Below are 25,421 nucleotides of genomic sequence, written 5' to 3'. Positions count from 1 at the left end.
TCACCAACTCCCGGAGTTCACTCAGACTCACGTTCATCGAGTCCGTGATGCCATCCAGCCAAATCATCCTCTATCGTCCCCTTCTCCTCCTGCCCCCAATCCCTCCCAGCATCAAAGTCTTTTCCAAAGAGTCAACTCTTTGCATGAGGTGGCCAAAGGACTGGAGCTTCAGCTTTAGCATCATTCCTGCCAAAGAAATCCCAGGGCTGATCTCCTTCAGAATGGACTGGTTGGATCTCCTTGCAGTCCAAGGGACTCTCAAGAGTCTTCTCCAACACCACAGTTCAAAAGCATCAGTTCTTCAGCGCTCAGCCTTCTTCACAGTCCAACTATCACATCCATACATGACCACAGGAAAAACCATAGCCTTGACTAGACGGACCTTAGTCGGCAAAGTAATGTCTCTGCTTTTGAATATACTATCTAGGTTGGTCATAACTTTTCTTCCAAGGACTAAGCGTCTTTTAATTTCATGGCTGCAATCACCATCTGCAGTGATTTTGGAGCCCCCCAAAATAAAGTCTGACACTGTTTCCACAGTTTCCCCATCTATTTCCCATGAAGTGATGGGACCAGATGCCATGATCTTCGTTTTCTGAATGTTGAGCTTTAAGCCAACTTTTTCACTCTCCTCTTTCACTTTCATCAAGAGGCTTTTTAGTTCCTCTTCATTTTCTACATAAGGGTGGTGTCATCTGCATATCGAAGGTTATTGATATTTCTACCAGCAATCTTGATTCCAGCTTGTGTTTCTTCCAGTCCAGCGTTTCTCATGATGTACTCTGCATAGAAGTTAAATAAGCAGGGTGACAATATACAGCCTCGACGTACTCCTTTTCCTATTTGGAACCAGTCTGTTGTTCCATGTCCAGTTCTAACTGTTGCTTCCTGACCTGCATACAGATTTCTCAAGAGGCAGGTCAGGTGGTCTGGTATTCCCGTCTCTTTCAGAATTTTCCACAGTTTATTGTGATCCACACAGTCAAAGGCTTTGGCATAGTCAATAAAGCAGAAGTAGATGTTTTTCTGGAACTCTCTTGCTTTTTCCATGATCCAGCGGATGTTGGCAATTTGATCTCTGGTTCCTCTGCCTTTTCTAAAACCAGCTTGAACATCAGGAATTTCATGGTTCATGTATTGCTGAAGCCTGGCTTGGAGAATTTTGAGCATGACTTTACTAGCGTGTGAGATGAGTGCAATTGTGTGGTAGTTTGAGCATTCTTTGGCATTGCCTTTCTTTGGGATTGGAATGAAAACTGACCTTTTCCAGTCCTGTGGCCACTGCTGAGTTTTCCAAATGTGCTGGCATATTGAGTGCAGCACTTTCACAGCATCATCGTTCAGGATTTGAAATAGCTCAACTGGAATTCCATCACCTCCACTAGCTTTGTTCGTAGTGATGCTTTCTAAGGCCCACTTGACTTCACATTCCAGGATGTCTGCCTCTAGATGAGTGATCACACCATCGTGATTATCTGGGTCATGAAGATCTTTTTTGTACAGTTCTTCTGTGTATTCTTGCCACCTCTTCTTAATATCTTCTGCTTCTGTTAGGTCCATACTATTTCTGTCCTTTATCGAGCCCATCTTTGCATGAAATGTTCCCTTGCTGCTGCCGCTGCTAAGTCGTTTCAGTCGTGTCCGACTCTGTGCGACCCCATAGATGGCAGCCCACCAGGCTCCCCTGTCCCTGGGATTCTCCAGACAAGAACACTGGAGTGGGTTGCCATTTCCTTCTCCAATGCATGAAAGTGAAAAGTGAAAGTGAAGTTGCTCAGTCGTGTCCGACTCTTAGCGATCCCATGGACTGCAGCCTACCAGGCTCCTCCATCCATGGGATTTTCCAGGCAAGTACTCTTTCCAGGCAAGAGTACTGGAGTGGGGTGCCATTGCCTTCCCTTGGTATCTCTAATTTTCTTGAAGAGATCTCTAGTCTTTCCCATTTTGTTCTTTTCCTCTATTTCTTTGCATTGATCGCTGAAGAAGGCTTTCTTATCTCTTCTTGCTATTCTTTGGAACTCTGCATTCAGATGCTTATATCTTTCCTTTTCTCCTTGGTTTTTCGCCTCTCTTCTTTTCACAGCTATTTGTAAGGCCTCCCCAGACAGCCATTTTGCTTTTTTGCATTTCTTTTCCATGGGGATGGTCTTGATCTCTGTGTTCTGTACAATGTCACGAACCTCATTCCATAGTTCATCAAGCCCAGATCTCTGCACCCCGGACAGACCCCTTTCTCTAGTCACTGGGGCCAGGCCTGGCCTCTGTACAATTTTCCCAGTTTGGTTAAGGAAGAGGGGCTCTCTACCCTCCCTAGCTCTCCTGTGTGTACTGAGGTGGAAGGGAAAGTGAAAGGAAAATCTCCCCCCTCCCACTTCTGGGCTCCTCCTCGCAGAGCACTCTCTGTTCCTCCCCTCTCTCAGCTGACTTGGACCTGGCATGGTTGCTGGGCTGAGTCACCCCAGCTATGGAGGAGAGAGGGCAGCAGCTCCCGAGGGCAGCATTCCTGAGGCCAGCTCTATCTCTCCAGAGCTTGGGACCCAGTAGCACAGAAACTCTTCCCATCAGACTCAAGACTTCTGGGATGCCAGTCCAGGTTCTAGACCAGTGGCACTGAACTGCCAGAGGGTAAAAGCCAGTCACACCCACCCTGCCCTGCCTTGCCCTGTGGAGGGCTGTGGGCAGGACCATAGGGCACTCACCTAAGAGAAGCACGGATCTGGGAGACGTGGTGGCCACCGGCTCTACCTCCCAGGCAGTCAGTTCTAACAACCCTCTGTAAGCCTTAGGGGAGCAGGGATGAACTGGGTGTGGATAGGTTTCCCGTTATTTGGTCACCAGCCTGATGAGTCAAGAGGCTGGGCAGGCCGAGCCGGGGCAGCCTGTCCCATGGATGGGTGGACACTTGATCTGGACACAGCTAAGGCCCAGGGGACTGACGCACCCTTAGCGGTGCACATCTCGCCCGAGGCATGCCATACGTGTCCACTGGTTTGTCAAGTGACCTTGGCCGCAGGTGCAGGCATTGCCTTCCTCTCCCCGGGACTGCCTGGCTCCCTCTCCCCGGGTTACTAGGGAGTCAGACTCTCACCCTGGTCCCCGCCCCTGACGGGGAGGAGTCACGGTCCAGGGAAAGGAACCCTGCATCTCTGACGCCCCCCAGCGTCCAAGGGGCGCAAACACAGAGAAGGCGTCGGAGTCCGACCCCTCTTCCGACGTCAGTCAGCGGCGGGGCGCATGCGCCACAGTCATTGGCCGGAAGCGCCGGGAAGAGGCTTGCTTCCTTTACCGTCTGAGCCAGGGCGCGGGAGCCTATAGGAGCTTTAGGAGGCGGGGCCACAGGCATTTACCCTATGGGAGCTTGGGGGCGAGGCAGAACCTATCCAAGGACCCAATAGAGCTGTGGGAGGCGGGACCTATAGGGCGGTGGGAGCCTATCACAGCGGGGAGTCTCGTGGGACTGCCAGGGTTTAGCCGCCACGTGAGTTCTCCCGTGCTGCTGCAACACGCACCATGGACAGCATGTTGGCGACAGGGGCGGCTCGTAAGAGGGGAAAGCCGGCCTCAGGGGCCGGGGCTGGTGCGGGGGCCGGCAAGCGGCGGCGAAAGGTGAGCATGGCGCTTTGGCAGGCGGGGGTCTATCCCTCCTATTGGGACCACTCTAATCCCATCCGGGGGTCTCGCCCCCGGGACCCGGGTTGGAGTCAGCTTCGTCCCTTTCTCCGTGCGTCAAATCCTGAAAAGCCTTTCACTTGAGCCAGGGGCCACTGCCTTTCCCAGTGGCTCTCGAGGGACCCTAAGCGACTCTTGGTCAGAGCCCGAGTGGTCGGGACCCCTGACCAAAAACGTATTATGTAATTCCCAGGGCGACTCCTCTGGGGACAAGGTCAAGTCCAAGGGTGGCGGCAAGATGAATGAGGAGATCTCGAGCGACTCGGAGAGTGAGAGGTGAGCTCTTTTTTTCCACCTAGTGGAAAGGAACCCTGGAACCCATGGTGTATGGAAGGAATCCTCAGTTCAAGGGGTGCTAGAACTGGGCCAGAACCCAGGATCTCAGGTCTTGACTCTTTCCTCCACTTTCTGACCCTGAGAACTATCATTTCCTTCTCTGCAGGGTCTCTGTGTGGGGAGGACCCCCAGTCCCAATGGGAGACCTGCTGAACCTTCCTGGCTCGTGACAGGGAGCTGAACTCCAGGCAAGGGGAGGATACAAGAAATGCTCGTTAGTTCTTCACAATTTCAGTTACTGAGAGTGCCAGGCACTAGTTTGTTTTGAGAACAGAGATAAGCCGGCAGGTGAAGACAGAGTGTGTTGTGATGGGAGGTGTATCTTAGAGCTGTGTGTTGTGGGAACAGAGAAGGGGAGTTTAAATAGGGCTTGGAGAGATCAGGAGGGCTTCCTTATGGAGGGGTAGGGAAGGCATTCAGGGATCAGAGAAAAGTCTAGGGGTTAAACGGGCCAGATGGAAGACGGAGAGGGTGGAAGGGCAGGTGGTGCGTGCATCCAGAAGTGAAGGGCTTTGTGTACCTCCCTCATTCCTCAGGTGATGGGGGTGGAACATACTGCGGAGTTCAAAGGGGGCTAGCAAGGTGTCAAGCCTGACCTTGCGGAGTGGAAGCTCTCACACCAGGAAATCCTGGTGCCTTCCTTCACAGTTGGCTTTAGAGGACTTTTCTGGTGGTCCAGTGGCTAAGAATCCATCTGCCAATATGGGGTCAATCCCTGGTCTGGGAAGATGACACATGCCACAGGGCAACCATGCACCACAGCTAGAGAATAGTGCCCGCTTGCCACAAGTAGAAAAAGCCCGGGCACAGCAACAAAGACCTAGCGCAGCCAACAAATAAATAAATACAAATGTTAAATTGTTATTTTTTTAAAGTTGGCTTTAGAAATTCTGCCTCTAAATATTGAGTACGTGTTGGTCTTAACCTGCTTGCAGAAGGACTTTATGTACTTTTTGTAGTCCTGAGGGGACTGTGTGCCAGGCCCTGTGTGAAACACTTTTTTAAATATTTTTAAAATGTGTTGTGGAATGTATTAGCTGCAGAAGAGTTAATGAAATGTAATTGTACCGTAGACAGTAATGATGAAATGATGGACCTCTGTGCACCCACCAGAACTAGACATGTGCAGAAACGTGGAAGACCCAGCTGCCATTCCTGAATTAATAATTTCTTTGGTTTCCTTCCTTCCTTTTTATCTTTCTCTTTTTTTTTTTTTCCTTTTCTGATTCAGGTGTAATTTACATACAGTGATATTTGTTTCTTAGTGTACCTTTCTGTGAGTTGTAACAGACTCATAAACTGCCACCACTATGAAGATATAGAAGGGTTTTACCACCCTCCAAAATTCCCCCTGGCTCCTTTGTAGTCAGTTACTCTCTCTCTCTCCCCTGGTAACTGCTATCCCTAGAATTTTGCCTTTTCCAGAATGTTATATGGATGGAATTATGATGGTGTATGCTTCTCTTGATTTTCTTTACAGTTCTGTCCCCTATGTGTGAACACTAAACAGATTTATTCGTTTGGGTAAACTGAGTAGAAGTGTAGTCCTTGGTTATATGAGGGAAGGGCAGCAAGTCTGTCGGCTGAAGATTTGCTTGGTGCTGGGTACTAACTGGTCTCAAGAGCATGAGGCCTTGGCTTCCTTGAGAATTTCCAATGTCCCTTCTGGGGAAGCTGTGGGTAAGGTCATGGATGAGTCTTGGAAACAGTTGGGGTACCTGACAGGGACTAGATATCTGCAGGCACGTGATCAGAGGGAACGGGCGGCCCTGGGCTTTCTGCTTCTGAGTTCCCATGACCTACCTCCAGCTCCCAGGAGCAAGTCAGCATAGGACTCATCTTCAGTGAGGGGTGTGGAGGGGAAATCAAGATCTTCACAAGGTCCAGCCAGACCCAGTTAAGCTTCACCTGGAATCCCATCCTCAGGGTAGAGGATGAGGCTTCGGCAGTGAGGATGGGGCGGTGACAGTCCCAATACGTCTGCCTCTTGATTCCTCACGTCAGATCTGGGTTGGCGGCTCCCTTGTGTCTGGGGGTGGTTGTTGTTTTGAGATCTATCTTTTCCACTTTCCATGTTGGATCTTCTGTTTCCTGTCTCCCATGCCTGGCTCAGGAAGTAAAGAATCAGCCTGTAATGCAGGAGACCCAGGTTCTATCCCTGGGTCAGAAAGCTCCCCTGGAGAAGGGAATGGCAACCCACTCTCAATATTCACGGAGAATGCTGTGAACAGAGGAGCCTGGTGGGCTACAGTCCGTGAGGTTGCAAAGAGTCGAACATGACTGAGCAACTAACACTTCCACACCTTCCCCATTCTTAGGTCAGTCTTCTTGTTCGGGAAGCACACCCTCCATCCTTAAAAGGAGGAGAAGGGGCCAGTTCTGTGGCACCTTGTACCCCTGAAAATATCTTCACTCATCATGGATGGTTCAACTTGGCGCCATCCCAGTGCTTAGCATTTTACTCTGAATTTTGTGTGTGCAGTTCCTTTGTGTCCTGCTCCGAGGGACGTCTGGAGTCATTTTGATTCTTGACCCTTTGGACATGATCTGATTTTTCTTGGGCCTATAGAACCTTCTCTTTCCCTCCAGAGTTGAGAGACCTCACAGTTGTGTCTTTGGGTTTGGGGTCTATTTTCACCCTTATGTTGGTCCCTGGATGGGCCCTTTCAGTTTGGTAAGTCACCTCTTTTTTTTCAGTTTTCTGTGTGTGTGGCTATGAGGGCTGGCAGGGACGGAGGTGGTCAAGTGGCAGGGAACGCAGTGAGGGGCAGAGTCCTAATGGCCAGAGGAGTGGGCCGAACCTCCTCAAACCCAGGCCGCTCCTGCCCACAGTCTAGCGCCCAGGAGGACTGAGGAGGAGGAGGAGGAGGAGGAGCTGGAGGAGACCGCACAGGAGAAGAAGCTGCGCTTGGCCAAGGTCTACCTGGAGCAGCTCAGGCAGCAAGGTGAGCCCGTGGGCTGGGCAGGTGAGGGACACGGCCTGTACCCCCTGGTGGGTGACTGATGCAGGTACCTGGTGGGCAGCTGGGGCTGCAGGTGCTGGCTGCCCTAGGGGAGGGTGGCGTGAGCTCTGATGGACCTCCCTGGGCGGGCCAGGCTTCATGGGGCTTTAGACTGATCTGATAAGGAAAGCTAGAGGGTGGGCAGGAGGAGATCATCCAGCCCTCCCTGCCCGCCCCCCCCCCGCTGCCTTTGCCCAAGGTGGCCTGAACTTCCATGGGACACAGCCCAAGTGTTCAGGGCCTAGGACTGAGGCGGCAGGTTGGGACAGGAAGGGAGAAGTGGGGTCTTGGCCTGGGTTTACTTGGGCTCTTCTGTCCTCCACAGAGGAGGAGAAGGCTGAGGCCCGCGAATTTGAGGAGGACCAGGTGGCAGGGAGGCTGAAGGAGGATGTGGTGAGTGTGGAGGGAGAGGGGTGGCAGGGAAGGGATGGGATTGGTCTGCTTCTGGGATCTCATTCCTTTGCTCTCCACACAGCTCGAGCAGAGGGGCAGGCTGCAGAAGTCAGTGGCAAAGGAGGTGAGTGGGCAAGGCACTTTGGTGTCAGATTGGAGGGAATCACCTGGGGCAGTGGGCAAATGGCCCAACTGGGGACTCAGGCTGTGGGGTCTTCGCTGTGAAACATAGTGGGCACCTGGCCAGACAGGATCAGTCCTTGCAACCTTGGGTTTGTTGGCTTTCCTTCTTGGCAGCGTGGTGGGAAAGGGTGGCGTGTGTGTGTGTGTGTGTGTGTGTGTGTGTGTGTGTGTGTGTGTGTGTGTGTGTGTGTGTGTGTGTGTGTGTGTGTGTGTGTGTGTGTGTGTGTGTGTGTGTGTGTGTGTGTGGAGGGGGGCCTTCCTGCCCCCAGTCGCAGTGACCCAGCCCCTGTTTGTTGGCTTTCCTTCTTGGCAGCGTGGTGGGAAAGGGTGGCGTGTGTGTGTGTGTGTGTGTGTGTGTGTGTGTGTGTGTGTGTGTGGAGGGGGGCCTTCCTGCCCCCAGTCGCAGTGACCCAGCCCCTGCCTGCCTAGATCCAGGCCCCAGTTGGCTTTCCTTCTTGGCAGCGTGGTGGGAAAGGGTGGCGTGTGTGTGTGTGTGTGTGTGTGTGTGTGTGTGTGTGTGTGTGTCTGTGTGTGTGTGTGTGTGTGTGTGTGTGTGTGTCTGTGTGTGTGTGTGTGTGTGTGTCTGTGTGTGTGTCTGTGTGTGTGTGTGTGTGTGTGTGTGTCTGTGTGTGTGTGTGTGTGTGTGTGTGTGTGTGTGTGTGTGTGTGGAGGGGGGCCTTCCTGCCCCCAGTCGCAGTGACCCAGCCCCTGCCTGCCTAGATCCAGGCCCCAGACCCGGCTGACATTCGAATCTTACGGGGCCACCAGCTGTCTATCACGTGTCTGGTTGTCACCCCTGACGACCTGGCCATCTTTTCTGCTGCCAAAGACTGCACCATTATTAAGTGTGAGTGAGTGCCTGGGTGGGGGCGCAGCCCCGAGGGATCGTCTGGGAGGGCTGGTCTGGGGAGGAGGGAATAAGCAGGGAAGACGGAGGCCTGATGGGGAAAGCTTCTGGAGGCAGGTTTGCTCCCTGAGAGGTGTTTTCTGGGTGACGGTGGAAGTGTCTGCCCAGGAGTGGGGCTTTGTGAGCTCCCTGTCACTGTCATCAGAGATGACGGAGGAGAGGCGGGCTGGTGATTTAACAGGACTGATGCTGCAGGTGGGCAGGTGGACCAGAGGATGCTTGAGGCTCTGCACAGCCCTGGGATTGAGTTCCTGGTCCTCCTGGGTTCCCAGCCTTTGACTGCTGAGGGCTGGCCTCCTCCACCCAAGTAGTAGCAGGAAGAGCTTGCACCATCAGCCCCAAGCACTTTACTGTCCCTTCTCTTCCGGGCTTCCTGGCTGCCCTTGGGGATTACTGGGACCACTTGACAGATGGGGAAACTGAGGTGACTTGTCCAGGGGCTCCCAGTGGATGAGCCAGGTCTTCTGACCTGAGGCCAGGACTTTCCACGGTCCCATGGGGCCCTTGAGGGGGCTACCAGATGCCTACCCCAGTCCTAGCAGCATCTGTCTTCCCCTTGGTGCCAGGGAGTGTGGAGAGTGGACGGAAACTTCATGTGATCCGTCGAGCCAAGAAGGGCGCCGAGGGGCAACCCCCCGGCCACAGCACCCATGTCCTCTGCATGGCCATCTCCTCCGATGGCAAGTACTTGGTAAGGCTGCGTTGGCCCCGGGGGGGGGATGAGAGGTGTGGGCACACAGTGGGTGCCTCTGGCCATGGTCCTTGTCCCCATAGGCTTCAGGCGACCGCAGCAAGCTCATTCTCATTTGGGAGGCCCAGAGCTGCCAGCACCTGTACACCTTCACAGGTCACCGGGACGCTGTGTCGGTAAGGAGCTGGGCCTCCTTTAGTGGACATTTCTCAAGCACCTGAGTGGGCCAGGCTTGGTGCTGGGCTCCAGGGAATGGCGTGAATGAGGCAGAAGGTGCTCATCATAGAACCTGCACATTGGTGTATAGGACAGAAACAGGGGAAGCGATGAGGAAGAGCTGGGGGAGATTGAGGCGAGCTTGCCTAGGGAGGAGGAGGCCTCCGAGGAGTCTGTACCTGCTTGACAAGGGCAAGAGAGTGTGCCTCTGGCTCCACGTAGAGCCCCACAGAGCGCTCTTGAGGGGGGCTCCCTGTGCCAATGTGACGTGCTTTTCAGGACGTCCTCCCTGGGCCGACCTCTGTCCTGGCTGCTGCAGCTCAGGTCCCCTTCTTCCCTCTTTCCATGAACCCCCAGGGGCTGGCGTTCCGCAGAGGCACCCACCAGCTCTACAGCACGTCCCACGACCGTTCTGTGAAGGTGTGGAATGTGGCAGAGAACTCCTACGTGGAGACGCTGTGAGTGTGCCCGGGGGGAGGGCATACACACGTGTGTGTCCAGGTTCACGGGTGACCTCGTCCTCCGTCTGTCCCCCGCTCCAGCTTCGGGCACCAGGACGCCGTGGCCGCGCTGGATGCTCTGAGCAGGGAGTGCTGCGTGACCGCCGGGGGCCGGGACGGGACCGTGCGCGTGTGGAAGATCCCCGAGGAAACCCAGCTTGTCTTCTGCGGCCACCAGTAAGGCGGCCTGCTGTGCCCAGCGTGGGGGGCAGCGTGGGCTGGTGGGGAGGCTGGGCCATGCCCCTCACGGCTCCTTTCTCAGGGGCTCCATCGACAGCGTCCAGCTCATCAACGAGGAGCACATGGTGTCGGGCGCAGACGACGGGTAAGAGCTGCCTCCCGCCCCTGCCCCGGCTTGCTGCAGAGAAAATCCCCTTCCGGAGCTGGAGCAGCCGCTTTCCATAGGTGGGGACATTGAGGCAGAGCGCGCAGGTCGCTCTGTCTGCCTCGCGTGGCTGGTGTGCACTTGGTCCCTTCCTGCCATGTGGCCTCTGCCCTGCCCCTGACCTCTCACCCTGCTCCCTGTCCACAGCTCTGTGGCCCTGTGGGGCCTCTCCAAGAAGCGGCCACTTGCCCTGCAGCGTGAGGCCCACGGGCTGCGGGGGGAGCCGGGCTTGGAGCAGCCCTTCTGGGTGTCATCAGTGGCAGCCCTGCTCAACACAGACCTTGTGGCCACAGGTGGGCTCCCTGTGTGGCAGGGAGGGGGCATCCCCTCCTGGGACAGGGTGGGCATCCCCTCCTGGGATGGGGGGTATCCCCTCCTGGGATGGGGGCACATCCCCTCCTGGGACAGGGTGGGCATCCCCTCCTGGGATTAGGGGGGCATCCTCTCCTGGGATAGGGGGGGCATCCCCTCCTGGGATAGGGGGGGCATCCCCTCCTGGGATAGGGGGGGCATCCCCTCCTGGGATAGGGGGGGCATCCCCTCCTGGGATAGGGGGGGCATCCCCTCCTGGGATGGGGGGGCATCCCCTCCTGGGATAGGGGGGCATCCCCTCCTGGGATGGGGGGGCATCCCCTCCTGGGATAGGGGGGTATCCCCTCCTGGGATTAGGGGGACATCCCCTCCTGGGATAGGGGGGGCATCCCCTCCTGGGATAGGGGGGCATCCCCTCCTGGGATAGGGGGGTATCCCCTCCTGGGATGGGGGCACATCCCCTCCTGGGACAGGGTGGGCATCCCCTCCTGGGATAGGGGGGCATCCCCTCCTGGGTAGGGTGGGTATCCCCTCCTGGGATAGGGGGGCATCCCCTCCTGGGTAGGGTGGGCATCCCTTCCTGGGATAGGGGGGGTATCCCCTCCTGGGATTAGGGGGGCATCCTCTCCTGGGATAGGGGGGCATTCCCTCCTGGGATAGGGGGGGTATCCCCTCCTGGGTAGGGTGGGTATCCCCTCCTGGGATAGGGGGGCATCCCCGCCTGGGATGGGGGTGTATCCCCTCCAGGGATGGGGAGGCATCCTCTCCTGGAATAGGGGGGGCATCCCCTCCAGGGATAGGGGGCATCCCCTCCTGGGATAGGGGGCGCATCCCAGGGTAGGGTGCCGAGGGGCTTGCTCACTGTCTCCCTGTCTCCCAGGCTCCCACAACAATTCTGTGCGGCTCTGGCAATGTGGAGAGGGCTTCCGGCATCTTGACCTTCTCTATGACATCCCCCTGGTGAGTGGAGCTTGAATACCAGCCTGTCTTTACCACTCTCCCAAAGCCCCTTACCAGTCTTTTCCTGCCAGAAGGGTGGTTCCTCAGGGCAGGGCCAGCTGTGACTTCCCTTTGTAGCCCCAGCTCCTACAGGGCCTGCAGAAACTCTCCCTTCTTCCTCTCCCTTCTCCGCCTCCACTCCCCTCCCAAAGGAGTCCCAGGCCCTGTCCTGGGTACTGGGGTAGTGTGCGCAGAGCACAGACGGCCTGGCCCTGTGATGGGCTCTGCATGACTGGTGCCGGGCTGAATGCCAGGCTAGCGTGTAGACTTGGGGCAGCCTAGGGCAGAGTGGCAGTTCAGGGCTTGGTCATGGAGTCTCCTGAGCCAGGATCCAGGCCGTGCTTGGTGCACAGTATCTCCCTAATCCCCACGAACTCTCTGCAAGGCCTGCGATCTGCTTTCCCCATCTCACAGATGTGGAGGCTTAGGCCCAGGCGGCAGAGGGCAGAGCAGGGTGGACCTTTAACTGTGATGCTGGGGCTGTGGTGGAGGGTCTCTTCTCATATCTCACTATGTTGTCCTTCCCTCTTCTCAGGTGGGCTTTGTCAATAGCCTCAAGTTCTCCAGTGCTGGGGACTTCCTGGTGGCTGGGGTGGGGCAGGAGCACAGGTATGAGGCATGCCTCGGGGGGTGAGGGAGGGACAGGTGGCACTGTCTGGGTGGGAAGAGAGGTGGACACTGCGGGGGGCTGGGCCTGGCCTCAGTGGCACCTCTCCCTCCCGCAGGCTTGGCCGGTGGTGGCGGATCAAAGAGGCCCGGAACTCTGTCTGCATCATCCCTCTCCGCAGGGCCCCCAGGCCCCCGGCTGCTGGCTCCTGACACTCACATCCCCTTTATTTAAGTTCTCCCCAGGTCATCCCCTGCTTTCTTTGTATTAAAAGTCTCCCCTTTTAGGCCTTGTCTCCTCCAGCTTCTTGGGTGGGGAGGGCAGAGATGGCTTAGTAAAGGCCTAAGGGCTTTAGCCTTTTCAGGGAATTTGGGGATGGGGCCCTCAGCTGGCTTCTGGCTCCTGGACCCTGAGTATCCTCTGTGACCTCATTAGGCCAGCTTCCTACCCTCTGCTCTGGACTGATTGGGGTCGGAAGCTGCTGACCCCTCAGCTAAGAAGCTGTGGCTGTCCAGTGTGTGTAAAGGCCTGGCTGTGGGGTCTGAGGACTGAAAGGAAGATAGTCAGGGGGCTTCCCTGGTGGTTCAGTGGTAAAGAATCCGCCTGCCAATTGCAAGAGACGGGTTCAGTCCCCAGTCCGGGAAGATCCCACGTGCTGCAGAGCAGCTGAGCCTGCGCGTGTGTGCGTGCTTAGTTGTTGCAGTCGTGTCCGACTCTCTGCGATCGTGTGGACCATGGCCTGCCAGGCCCCTCTGTCCATGGGATTCTCCAGGCAAGAATCCTGGAGTGGGTTGCCATTTCCTTCTCCAGCCTGTGCACCTCGGCTGTTGAGCCTGTGGTCTGGAGTCTGGGAACCGCAACTGCTGAAGCCTGCTCACCCGAGAGCCCGTGCTCCACAAGAGAAGCCAGTGCAGGGACGGGCCTGAGCACCGCAGCTCGAGAGCAGCCCCTGCTTGGCGCAGCCAGAGAAAAGCCCACACAGTAACGAAGACCCAGCACGGCCGAAAGTAAATGGAAATTAAAGTGTTGCCCAACAGACCGTCATGGACGTGTTCCTACAACTCAGGCTGATCGGCCCCACCCAGGAAGCTTTAGGAGCCAGACTGCCCTTGGGGTGGAGGTCGGGCTGGAGGTGGGACCCTGCATTGCTCACTGCTTGGGGACAAGGGTCACAGGTGGGAATAGCTCTGTCCTTGGTCCAGGTGACAGCCAGGCTGCGTGAATCCTGTGAGCACTGCCCCTGCCAGGTAAACATGTCAAAGGAATGTTCATTCTCCTGGTTTCTCTGGATAATTCAGCTCCTGCCGTGGGGTGGAGCAAAGAGGCGGAGAGCCCTGACTGGAGAGCTAGCAGGGCGGTGAAGCCGCCTCTCCTCTGGAAACTCAGTGGAAAATAGGAATGTTAAGGATTCTGCCATACCTTTCCTCTAATGCCTTGAGTCCAACAGCTGAGCCTGTGGTTCTCAAGCAGCAGTGGCTTCCCCCTGGTCCCCCCAGGTCTCCCCCTTGGACAGAGCTGCTCCTTTCATTCTCTTGGGGCCTGAAGGGTCAGGTTCAGACCAAATCCCTGAAAATCTTGTTAGGATCAGAGGATGTTACTAGAATTCACTCCCTATGTCCCCGCCTTAAATGGAGCTTAACGATGGGATACACATACCTTCTGAACAATATTGCAAGTAATATGGAGATGCCCCTTAACCCACAAACCCCTTTTCCATTAGCACATTCCCAGGGAGAATGAAAATAAATGCCCTTGGAATTGAAACTGAAAATAATCCCTCCTATGGCTTCTATTCTTGGCCTTGGTCAGCTGAGACTCTGTAGTTGGGCTCTCCGTCTCCTTCTCCCTCACTCCCTTCCTTCCAGGCAATGGGAAGCCATGAGAGGGTTGAAAGCAAAAACATAAAATGAGCTGGTTCACAGTAAACAGAAAATACAACTCGCTGCTGTGTGGGGAATTAATTAGTAGAGCTTTGGGGGAAAGAAGGGTGGCCACTTAGGAAGCTATATTAATGGCAGATAAGAGGTGATGGAGGTGTGAGAGGGCCCAGCGGCAGGAACGGGGAGACAGGGCTGTGTTTGGGATGTGTTCGGAGAAGTCAACAGACCTTGTTGATGTGTTGATTGTGCAATGAGATCAAGGTGGCACCATAGCAGTCAGTGGTGACATTTACAAAGATGAGGAAGACCCAGGGGAAAGCAGGATCGAGGAGGATCGAGACTTCAGTCTGCAGTGTCCGGTAGATGCAGGGAAGCTGAGCAGGCAGTGAGCTCACGGCTCTGTTTTATAACAAATACGAAGCCGTGTGACTCGGGTGCTGCACTATGCCTCCCACCGCCCACTCCAATGGGCTCAAGAGAGGTGAGCCACTGTAGAGACTCTTAGCTCTGTTTGTAGCTCTGAACCAGGCAAAAGACACCAGGTGGGGCCCTTCCTGGCTCTGCCTCTTTCTGTCCTCTGCAGACCCACCAGGTCATCATGAGGCCCTGGGACTTCCTCAGATCACAGCCCCAGGGTCACTGAAGTGTGCGTTTCTCATTCCTAAAACACAGGTAAGCAGCTTGACCGAAGGGTGGGGAGGGGCTGAAAGAACAGCAGGTAGGGGTTGCTGCTGCTGCTAAGTCGCTTTAGTCGTGTCTGACTCTGTGCAACCCCGTGGACTGCAGCCTACCAGACTCCTCCATCCATGGGATTTTCCAGGGAAGAGTACTGGAGTGGGGTGCCATTGCCTTCTCCACAGGTAGGGCTTAAAACTTATCAAACGGATGCAGATCCCACTAACCACTTCACAGGTTCCATCAGGAAGCCTGCCCATGTCACTGAGGATGCCTCACCTCCGGATCCCCCAAATGGCCTACAGGCACCCCCAGTCTACCCAAAAAAATACAGGAATAAGGAAATTGTGCATGTATCTGTGAATATACTAAAAAAAACATCCAATACAGACTTCCCTGGTGATCCAGTGGTTAAGAATCCGCCTTTCAGTCTTTTCTCCATCCTGTCTTATGTTCGGTTGAATTTGCTCCCTGCAGTCTTCTCACAAGACTTGCAGGATCAAGTGATTCCTGGCCAGGAAACAAAAACGGAATCATCCTATTCCCTAGTGGATTCGAATGAAAACTGGTAATAAAATCAGGCAAAGCTCCAAGAGAGGACGCTGGAGAAGATCCAAGCTGGGGATACAAGGAGTCTCACATATGAAGTGGCAAACATTTATGCTGTGTCAAGATCACGTGCATCTTAAGGGAATCACGGCAATGAGAACATCACCACTGTCTGAACATGTCACGAGCATTTTATGGGAGCAATGGAATGTTTGGCTAGGGGTGTTTCCTCACTAGGGATCCGTTTGCTCAGTAATAAGTATGTGAAACATTAAAAAAAAAAAGAAAAGAAAAGAATCTACCTTTCAATGCAGGGGATGTGGGTCTGATCCCTGGTCAGGGAACAAAGATCCCGCATGTGGTGGGGCAATAAGCCCACAACACAGCTACTGAGCTGGTGAGCCACAACTGGAGAGAAGCTCCATGCCACAACTAAGTTCCCGTGTGCCACAAAGACTCGACGCAGACAAACCATTAAAAAGATAAAAACCCACCAAACCAAGTACTTTAAGGGGGTGAACTGTAGAGCATCTGCATTATTATACATTCTAACAAAGCTGTTAACAAATAAAAATTAAAAGCACACCTGAAATGGAAAGATTCAAGGGTTATAGTATACAGAGATCAACTGTGTGAGCAGTTGTGAAATTCCTGATACCGAATTGCAAAGTTGAAGGAGATACATTTATCTAATTTCAAGACTTATTGTCTTGAAAAACTATAACGTTACAGTAATCAGGACAGGTAAGAATGTAAGAAGAGATAGACAGATCAATGATACAGAATAGAGAAGCCAGAAATAGACTCACATTTACACAGTCTATTGATTTTTTTATGTACCAAGCTAAATCTATGCAGAAAGGAAATGTGTTCAATGGAACAGAAAACTTGACCCCTATCTAACACAGCCAAAAATAAATTAATTCAAGATGGATCATAGACCTAAACAAAAACTAAAGCAAAGCTGATCCAAAGCTTCTAGAAGAAAACCCATGAGAAATATTTTGTGACCCTGGAGTTGACAAAGATTTCTCAGGGCAGAGAAATCACTCAGTATAAAATACTGATAGAAGTGGACTTCATCCAGATTAAAACCATCTGTTCAGGAAGAGACAGCACTTAAAAAGTCACACACGGGGAAAAAGAACATCTAAAATACAGGTATCTGACAAAGGGCTCACATCCAGGGTATAAGAACTATGACTCAGTGATGAAGACAAACAGCCCAATACAAGTGGAGTAAATGCTTGAACCAATACTTCATAAAAGAAGATAAACGAATGGCCACTAAACACGTGCTCCTCGTAGCTGGACCCGTGAGCATCTGAGGAGCGAGGGGAGAAATTAAAGTCCCTGCACTCCAGGGGCACAGGCAGGATTGCACAGATGGAGCCCCGGTAACGAGGGGGCTGAGTCCCAGGGTGGAGGGAGACTCGAGCAGGAGAGGCCAGGGCGCGGGCTGTTGGTGAATGGGGTGACCCTAGGGGCAGGGAGGATACTGGTGCTTTGAATGCCACCAGGACTGACTCACTCAATCCAGTGGGCAGGGAGTCGCTGCCCCAGGGGCCAAGGAGTGGAGGGGGACACTGTTCAAGCAAGGGGCCTGGGGTGAGCATGAGGGGGGTGAGCTTCCTTCTCCAGCCCCCATCTTCTCTATCATTCTTCTCCATTAGCTTTGCGCAGTGGCAATATCGTAGCCGATGAGGTTTATCCGAGGCGCGATTATTGCTAATTGAAAACTTTTCATTCTTCTCCACCTCTACCAGAAGTCCTAAGGAGACCTCTTCAGGGGAGAGCGGAAAAAAGAGAAGAAAGGAGGGGGTCTGTGAGGGTGTCAGTGGGATCAACCCCCTGAATATGCTCCCAGCCCCAGAGCCTGAGGGGGAAGGAAAGAAGGTCTGCTGGTCCTGAGGGGCCTCACAGAGTTCTGCTGTATTGTATGAATGGGTCAGCAATTCAACTCTTCTCTCCTAAGGTAATCACTGCTAGCTGTTTGTGTGCATACCTTTCTCTCTCTTTATCTGCCTTCATAGCTGCTGCTGCTAAGTCACTTCAGTCATGTCCGACTCTGTGTGACCCCGTAGACGGCAGCCCACCAGGCTCTGCCGTCCCTGGGATTTTCCAGGCAAGAACACTGGAGTGGGTTGCCATTTCCTTCGCCTTTATAGCATATATGTATAAATATACATCTTGGTTTTCTTACCGTCCCATCCAGTGATAGTTTTATTTCTCATCTAATGGGATCATAATGATATTCAGCTTTTTTCACTTACAAATACATCTTGGATACACTTTCTCATCAGTACATATAGATAAAATTATTTCTCAACAGTTATGTTATAGGCTATAGTATAAACGGACTATCAACCATTAGATCAATGCCCAATTTTACCAGCTGGGGATGTCACCAATGACTGTCTTTATACGCCTTTATATTGGTGGGCCACTCTTTCCAGTGTCTTGCTTTTGGCCATTTCCAGCAGAAGAGAACGGACGCCACTGTTGCCTCTTCCTTGGACGGGGCTCAACTGTTGGGAGCCATGAGGGTCCTTGTGTCATAACTGCCCTTATGACATCACAGGTCTGCCCCCTGACTCTTTTCTCCCATGCCATGACTAGAGGAACACAGACCTGAGGGGATTTGAACCATCTACACCCAATCCATGTGGAACCAATGGTGAGTACGACAGAGGCTGACACACTAGGCATTTTGGGGATGTCCCCATAAATCTCAGGGTGAGAGAACTCCCCCTAACTTCTGAGTACTCTGGGAAGCCCTGTACACTAGGGCTGTGTGGCTTGGTTATTGGAGAGAGAGGGAGAGCAGCCTCACTCTTGCCTTTCCTCTCTCTGCTGATTGCAGGAGACAGACCAGCCTAAGACAGTTGATGAAAACGCTGAAAATAAGCCTCAGGAGAATAAGGGGCTGATGGAGAAAAGTTTACCCTCAGAACCATCGCTGACATTAAAGAAGACAGAGGTAAGAGGAGCCCTGACTTGGATGTCTCCGGGCTTCATGTCCTCATGCTGTGGCTAGTGTCTTTGGTATGTTCCAGAGCCAAGGACAGGAATAAACTCTTTCTTATCTGCCGCCTTTTCCCACTTTTTTAAAAAAAGGCTAAACAAGAGGATGAAGCAGCAACAAAGGGAGTGGATGATGCTGATAAGAGATCAGGAGGCGTGTGATCCCCTCACCCCGATGACAGGGGCTGGAGTGCGGATGTGGGAGTTGCGTTTGTGGAATGGAATGGCCAATATTCTGTTTAGAAGCTGGGTTTAATCAATGGTGTGCATGCGTGTGTGTGTGTGTGTGTGAGTGCATGTGCACGTGTGTGCATGTGTGTGCATGCACACGTGTGCATATGTGCATGTGTGTGCGTACGTGCATGTGTGAGCATGTGTGTATGTACATGCATGTGTGTACGTACGTGCACGTGTGCACGTGCACACATGTGTGCATGTGTGTGTGCATGTGTGTGCGTGTGTGTGTCTGAGCATGTGCGTATCTATGTTTGCTTGCTAATTAAGGTTTAAAGTTTGAAAGTCAAGAGAAGTGAAGATGAGGAAGAGATGAGAGGCAGCATTTTATGGGATGGGGGAAACTTTAAACACTGTGATATTGCAGAGGAAGAGAGCAGGTTGTGAATTGGAGCTGCAACCAAGCATGGAAGGGCAGGGTAGCAGAGGAAGCCATTTCTCCAGTAGGTGTGTGGGGTCTGAAGGGAAGAGTCATGGATCCTGGTTGGGTGGGCAGTCTCAGGTGGACTTTGATAACACGCTGATTATGGAATTCTGGCCTGAGGTTGGCCAACTTGACCCATGTAATACTGGGTAGGCAGAACAAACACATGAAAAGATGCTCAACATCACTCATTTTCAGAGAAATGCAAATCAAAACCACAATGAGGTCCCATTTCACAACGGTCAGAATGGCAGCGATCCAAAAGTCTACAAGCAATAAATGCTGGAGAGGGTGTGGAGAAAAGGGAAACTTCTTACACTGTTGGTGGGAATGCAAACTAACACGGCCACTATGGAGAACAGTGTGGAGACTCCTTAAAAAGCTGGAAATAGAACTGCTATACGACCCAGCAATCCCACTGCTGGCCGTACACACCGAGGAAACCATGATTGAAAGAGACATGGGTACCCCAATGTTCATCGCAGCACTGTTTATAATAGCCAGGACATGGAAGCAACCTAGATGTCCATCAGCAGATGAATGGATAAGAAAGCTGTGGTACATATACATGATGGAATATTACTCAGCCATTAAAAAGAATGCCTTTGAGTCAGTTCTAATGAGGTGGATGAAACTGGAGACTATTATACAGCAAGTCAGAAGCCTATTATGAAGCAAGTCAGAAAGAAAAACAATAATACAGTATACTAATGCATATGTATGGAATTTAGAAAGATGGTAACGATGACCCTATATGCGAGACAGCAAAAGAGACACAGATGTAAAGAACAGTCTTTTGGACTCTGTGAGAGAAGGCAAGGCTGGGATGATCTGAGAGAATAGCACTGAAACATGTATATTACCATATGTGAAACAGATCGCAAGTCCAGGTTTGATGCATGGGACAGGGTGCTCAGGGCTGGTGCGCTGGGATGACCCTGAGGGATGGGATGGGAAGGGAGGTGGGAGGGGGGTTCAGGATGGGGAACACATGCACACCCGTGGCAAAAAACACTGCAAAAATTAGTTAATTAATTTAAAAAATAACAGGTAACCAGGACACATATACTCCCATTTTACAGATGGGTGCTCTGAGATTCAGAGGTCAGTGTGATGTATCCATGCCCAGTAACCAGAGGGGAACAGAGAAAGGACACCTACTTGGCCTGCGGGTCCAGCCAGCATCCTGCACAGTGCTCCTGGGGATTAGAGGAGGAGTGGTTGCTCATAGGGCATCAGGGACCCTTCGTGGCACAGCCTGGGGCTGAAGTGGGTGGGGAATATCCTCTCAATGTATCGTTTCTTTTTCTCATTAGGTCACAAAACCCCAAAAGAAGCCTCCCGTGAGTGATCCAGAAGCAGTAAAGATCCAGGCCTGGTGGCGGGGCACCCTGGTGCGCAGGACGCTGCTGCACGCGGCGCTCCGAGTGTGGATCATTCAGGCCTGGTGGAGGGTCAAGCTGACGCAGCTGCAAGAGAGCAGGCGGCGGGCAGCTCTGGAGACCCTTACACGGAAGGAGTGGGCCGCAGTCAGGCTGCAGGCCTGGGTCCGCATGTGGCGCATCCGTCGGCGCTACTGCCGTCTGCTCAGTGCCGCCCGCATCATCCAGGCCTACTGGAGGTGCCGCCCCTGCACTTCCCGGGGTTTCATCAAGGGCTACTACAGAGTCACAGCCAACCAGCTACATCTCGAACTCGAGATCTTGCTGGGCTCAGGGCCTTGCATTGTGACGGAGTGTATTCCCCTTCCAATAAAGCAGTGAAGTGGTCTTTACCCAGCCTCTCTCTGCTTGATAAATGCCAGGACGTTGGGGCCAAGGGTGGCAAATGGTTAGCATCTCACATGCTAGCTCTGAGGAGTTGGCACGGGTTGTCTGAGGAGCTGAGCTTTTCTGAGGAAGAGGATTCTGAGCCCTAGTTCAGACTGAGCAATTCAGTTCAGTCGCTCAGTCGTGTCCGACTATTTGCGACCCCATGAATTGCAGCATGCCAGGCCTCCCTGTCCAGCACCAACTCCCGGAGTTCACTCAGACTCACGTCCATCGAGTCAGTGATGCCATCCAGCCATCTCATCCTCTGTTGTCCCCTTCTCCTCCTGCCCCCAATCCCTCCCAGCATCACAGTCTTTTCCAATGAGTCAACTCTTCTCATGAGGCGGCCAAAGTACTGGAGTTTCAGCTTTAGCATCATTCCTTCTAAAGAACACCCAGGGCTGATCTCCTTTAGAATGGACTGGTTGCATCTCCTTGCAGTCCAGGGGATTCTAGATTGTGATTGATTAGGAATGTCTGACATAGGCAGGGATGTTGGGAGTACAGATCTGCCATGTCGCCAACTCAGAGAGCACCACTCACGTTTGGTCAATGGAAATGGTGCCTCTCCCCAAGGCTGGGTATAATGGAAGCCTGGGGAAGGGATGGGTGGTCCCACACAGCAGCACATTTGCCAGGAATTCATTCACCCCAGTCTATTTGCTCCGGGCATGACCTCCCATCCTCATGACTGAGGGGAGCCCACCTACCCCAAGGTCTTGATCCTGGTTCCTGTTGTTTCATAAACTGTGCCCCCCACCCGACCCCGTATAAATGGAGGATGAGAAAAGATGGAAGAGGCAGACCACCTCAGATCAGTAGGTGGCAGGTTTAGTAAGCAAGGGAACTTATTTACAAGGCTCGTCTTGGGCAGCTGCAGACTAGATCTCTGTTCTGCACTTGCGTGCCAGCATTTTGAAAGTTTATATACAGGCCTTAATGGGGTTCAGCCACATATACCATCCAGATATTCTCAACAACACATGACTCTCAAGGCTGCATCCTTGAAAATGCCTCTCACTGTGGGAATGGTGGGTAGATCATACACTTCAAGGATAAGGGAGGCAGCATTCAGTTCAGCTCACTCAGTTGTGTCCGACTCTTGGCGACCCCATGGACGCGTGTCAGGCTTCCCTGTCCGTCACCAACTCCCGGAGCTTGCTCAAACGCATGTCCATCGAGTCAGTGATGCCATCCAACCATCTCATTCTCTGTCGTCCGCTTCTTCTCCTGCCTTCAATCTTTCCCAGCATTAGGGTCTTTTCCAATGAGTCAGTTTTTTTTGCATCAGGTGGCCAAAGTACTGGAATTTCAGCTTCAGTATCAGTCCTTTCAATGAATATTCAGGACTGATTTCCTGGAGGATTATTGACTGGTTTAATCTCCTTGCAGTCCAAGGGACTCTCAAGAGTCTTCTCCAGCACCACGGTTCAAAAGCATCAATTCTTCAGCACTCAGCTTTCTTTATAGTCCAACTCTCACATCCATACATGACCACTGGAAAAACCATAGCTTTGACTAGACAAACCTTTGTTGGCAAAGTAACGTCTCTACTTTTTACTGTGCTGTCTGGGTTGGTCACAGCTTTTCTTCCAAGGACAGGGAGGGGGTGACGGGCATCCAATTGCCCAGGTCTCTTTTGTGTGTCAGCGGCAGCATGTCTTTTCAACGACCCCTTCCAATAACTTGCTGCTCACTTTAGGGGCTGTAACTTCACACTTGGCCTCCGAGTTAGAATCTGAACCCCAAAGTGAAAATGGTTAGAGTGCATGGCTCCTGTCCTCATTCCTGCCTCAAACTCTGTCCCTCACTCATTGACCCTGAATGGAGGCTTAGACTCATTCTCTTCCAGACCTTACTGATGTGGGAGGTTCCATAGGCTTGGGGTTGGGGGTGGGGAAAGAAGGCATTCCACTTCTAGCTGAACCTTCTGGTGAGTGTCAGCCTCTAGGTGATCACAGACCCAGAGCTGAGAAGGCAGAAGCTGGGTCTTCCTCACCCTCTCCCCAGTTTCTGCAAGAAGTGGTCCTCTGACAGTCCCTTCTTGTGACAAGGTGCCACCTGGGGTTAGACTGGGGCCTAAGTGATGATAAAGGGCCGATTAAGAGGTCAAGCCTAGGCTGTCCTTCTGCCCATCCAGGCACTGCTGTTTCATGGTTCTCTGCAGAGAGAGGTGGTCTGAGGTCTTGCATTATTCCCCATCCAAGCTGCAAGCCCAGAAGCCCTACCTGACCCGGCTCCATCTCCTCTGCCCTGGCAAGGGGGTCCCTCCGCTCACATTTCCCAGAGGCCTCCTGCTCCAGCTCTCTGTCTTGCACTGGGGCTTGAGCTGCGTCTCTCCTATTTTTTGTCCCTCTGTGTCCTGGCCCTGTGTCTCGCTCAGGTTCTGGCCTTTCTCTCTTGCGCTGAAGGATTTCTGTCCCCTCTCCCCTCATTTCCCTCTCTTGCGTTCAGTGACTCAGAGCTAAGAGCAAGAACTTTGGAACCAAACTGAGCTAAGTCACACCAACGTGGCTTTCCCACTCACTGCTGCGTGGCCATGGATATGTCATTTTTCCTATCTGAGCCCGTTTCCTGAGCTGTGAAGTGGGGCTAATAATCCTCATCGTTCAATGTGACTGTCAAGCAGCATAAAAATTCAGCCTTAGCAAAAGAATGAGGAAAGAAGGTTACATTTACACACCTTAAAAACTGGCAGTCAGAGTGGGAGGGGACTCATGTTTAGTCCAATTAAGAACACCAAAGTCTCCCTACCATCAAAATCAACTGCAAATACTTGGGGGCTTCCCTGGTAGCTCAGTGGTAAAGAAGCTGCTTGCCAGTGCAGAAGACATGGGTTCCATCTGTGGTCTGGGAAGATCCCACACGCCATGGAGCAACTAGGCCCGCGCACCACACCTACTGTGACGGTGCCCTAGAGCCCAGGAGCTGCAACTACAGAGCCCTGACGTCACAGCTACTGAAGCCCGAGTGCCCCAGAGCCCGTGCTCTGCAATGAGAGAAGCCGCCGCAACTAAAGAGAAACCCACACAGCAACGAAGACCCAGCGCAACCGTAAATAAATACATGACATTACAACATTTTTTAAAAAGGAAAAAAGGTATATACATGAAACTACTACCAATAATTACATTAGGAGTGCGAGGGTGCGTGCTGAGTCACTTCAGTCGTGTCTGGCTCTTTGCAGCCCTATGGACTGTAGCCCTCCAGGCTCCCCTGCTCATGGGATTCTGGAGGCAAGAATACTGGGGTGGGTTGCCATGCTCTTCTCCAGGGGATCTTCCTGACCCAGGGATCAAACCCACGTCTCTTACGTCTTCTGTGAGAAGAGTTGAATTGCTGATCCGCTTATATAATACCAGGGACCTCTGTGAGGCCCCTAGGACCAGCAAACCTGCTTTCCTTCCCCTTCAGGCTTGGAGCTGGGAATATATTCAAGGGGCTGATCCCATTGACACTCACTGACTCCTCCTTATTTCTTTCTGCCCCTCCCAGAAGGGATCTACTGAGAACCTCTAGGAGGAAACTCTGGTAGAGGTGGCAGAGAATGGTGGGGATAGGGTAGGAGAATGGGGAGAGACCCCAGAATGCTGGCCTTTCTGTGGGTTGCCCGCAGTGGTCCTGAGGGCTGCCTGTGTTTGGTTTCCTGTGCTGTGCCCCTTACCCCGGCCCCAGGAGATGTGCCCTCATCATGATCAAGCCAGCACACCTGCGAAAGCTCCCCTGGGATGATGTTGGCCCTATGCTCCTCCGCCCCTGAGGAGGCCCCTCCCTGCCCACTGGCTTGAGTCTGAGCAGGTCCTGGTGGCATTCAAAACCCCAACACCCTCCTTGCTTCTAGGCTCACCACATCCACGAACACCCCAGTCCCTGGCCTCTTCCCTAATCAGGTGTAAGGTCTCCGCACCTCAGTTTCTTGTGAAGTGGGGTGAACGTCATCAGCGTCAGCGGTGACTAGGGACTAGACTATGGCGGCAGGCTAATGGGGGCGTTAAACTGATGTGGGTCTCCCAGGGGTCTGGCCAACACCTCTATCTTCAGACGGATGCTTCCTGTACCTTCTCTGTCCCGTGCATTGTACTCCACTATTTCCCCATTCTCCAGTAATCTTGTTCTTTCTACTCTCCCACTCATTAACTTCACACTGACACTCCCTTTCAGCCTTCATCCTCCTCTTCTCTTCAACTGCTCTCCCCCGAGCCCCACACTGACTTTCTCCACACTCCCTCTTCACAACACAGTGCAGTTCTCAGTGACCCCCGGGGCTGTGACCCTGAGGGGACCAGGGCCTCACTGTAGCCAAGTGGGTCTTCAGAGGCCAAGAACAGACAGAGGTGGGGCCCTGCTTGTGCGGTGTCTGACTGACCCCCCGTCTCCTCACTGCGGTCCTCAGGGAAAGAAGAAGAAGATAAAAAACTGTTTGAGGCCACTTGAGCCTGAGATGTGGGTCCTGGCTGGTCCTGAGGTCTTAGGGGTTTTCTGGCCTGTGTGGTTCTTGCTTTTCCAGGGACCTAATAACCAGGAGACTTACAGATAGGTAAGTTTAGCCACAGGAAAGGAGTTTACTTTGTTCCCCTAACTCTGATATCCTCATCAGAGATGATCATTGTTAATTTTTGTGGAT

The 25,421-nt window shown here is 52.9% G+C and overlaps 2 protein-coding genes and 1 pseudogene across 2 annotated transcripts; all 3 read left to right on the top strand.

Moving 5' to 3' along the window:
* Positions 1-3,484: 3,484 nt before the first annotated feature.
* Positions 3,485-12,479, top strand: RRP9 (ribosomal RNA processing 9, U3 small nucleolar RNA binding protein). Its single transcript, XM_052637460.1, has 15 exons — positions 3,485-3,606; positions 3,863-3,945; positions 6,838-6,950; positions 7,333-7,400; positions 7,483-7,524; positions 8,304-8,430; positions 9,057-9,181; positions 9,265-9,357; positions 9,755-9,855; positions 9,940-10,074; positions 10,160-10,222; positions 10,430-10,575; positions 11,475-11,554; positions 12,129-12,202; positions 12,319-12,479. Exons 1-15 carry the CDS (start codon positions 3,511-3,513, stop codon positions 12,410-12,412), a joined length of 1,440 nt encoding a protein of 479 aa, XP_052493420.1. The 5' UTR covers positions 3,485-3,510; the 3' UTR covers positions 12,413-12,479.
* Positions 12,480-16,975: 4,496 nt separating this feature from the next.
* On the top strand, positions 16,976-17,096 carry LOC128058602 (uncharacterized; annotated as a pseudogene).
* A 762-nt stretch (positions 17,097-17,858) lies between these two features.
* On the top strand, positions 17,859-20,749 carry LOC128054413 (IQ domain-containing protein F1). Its single transcript, XM_052647045.1, has 4 exons — positions 17,859-17,981; positions 18,168-18,284; positions 18,422-18,484; positions 20,303-20,749. The coding sequence occupies exons 1-4, from the start codon at positions 17,979-17,981 to the stop codon at positions 20,747-20,749; spliced, it is 630 nt and encodes a 209-aa protein (XP_052503005.1). The 5' UTR covers positions 17,859-17,978.
* Positions 20,750-25,421: the final 4,672 nt, after the last annotated feature.

This window comes from Budorcas taxicolor, chromosome 1 (assembly GCF_023091745.1).
Source record: "Budorcas taxicolor isolate Tak-1 chromosome 1, Takin1.1, whole genome shotgun sequence".
Lineage (NCBI taxonomy): Eukaryota > Metazoa > Chordata > Mammalia > Artiodactyla > Bovidae > Budorcas > Budorcas taxicolor.
Note: the sequence above shows the minus strand (reverse complement) of the source record. Positions and strands in the feature narration are given on the sequence as shown.

Bases quoted from the DNA above. Each gene is read 5' to 3' on its own strand.
- RRP9 (XM_052637460.1), top strand. From the start codon at position 3,511: ATGGACAGCATGTTGGCGACAGGGGCGGCTCGTAAGAGGGGAAAGCCG. The intron at 7,525-8,303 runs GTGAGTGGGCAA...CTGCCTGCCTAG, and splicing joins AGAAGTCAGTGGCAAAGGAG to ATCCAGGCCCCAGACCCGGC. The intron at 8,431-9,056 runs GTGAGTGAGTGC...CCTTGGTGCCAG, and splicing joins AGACTGCACCATTATTAAGT to GGAGTGTGGAGAGTGGACGG.
- LOC128054413 (XM_052647045.1), top strand. The intron at 18,285-18,421 runs GTAAGAGGAGCC...TTTTAAAAAAAG, and splicing joins TGACATTAAAGAAGACAGAG to GCTAAACAAGAGGATGAAGC. The intron at 18,485-20,302 runs GTGTGATCCCCT...TTTTCTCATTAG, and splicing joins CTGATAAGAGATCAGGAGGC to GTCACAAAACCCCAAAAGAA.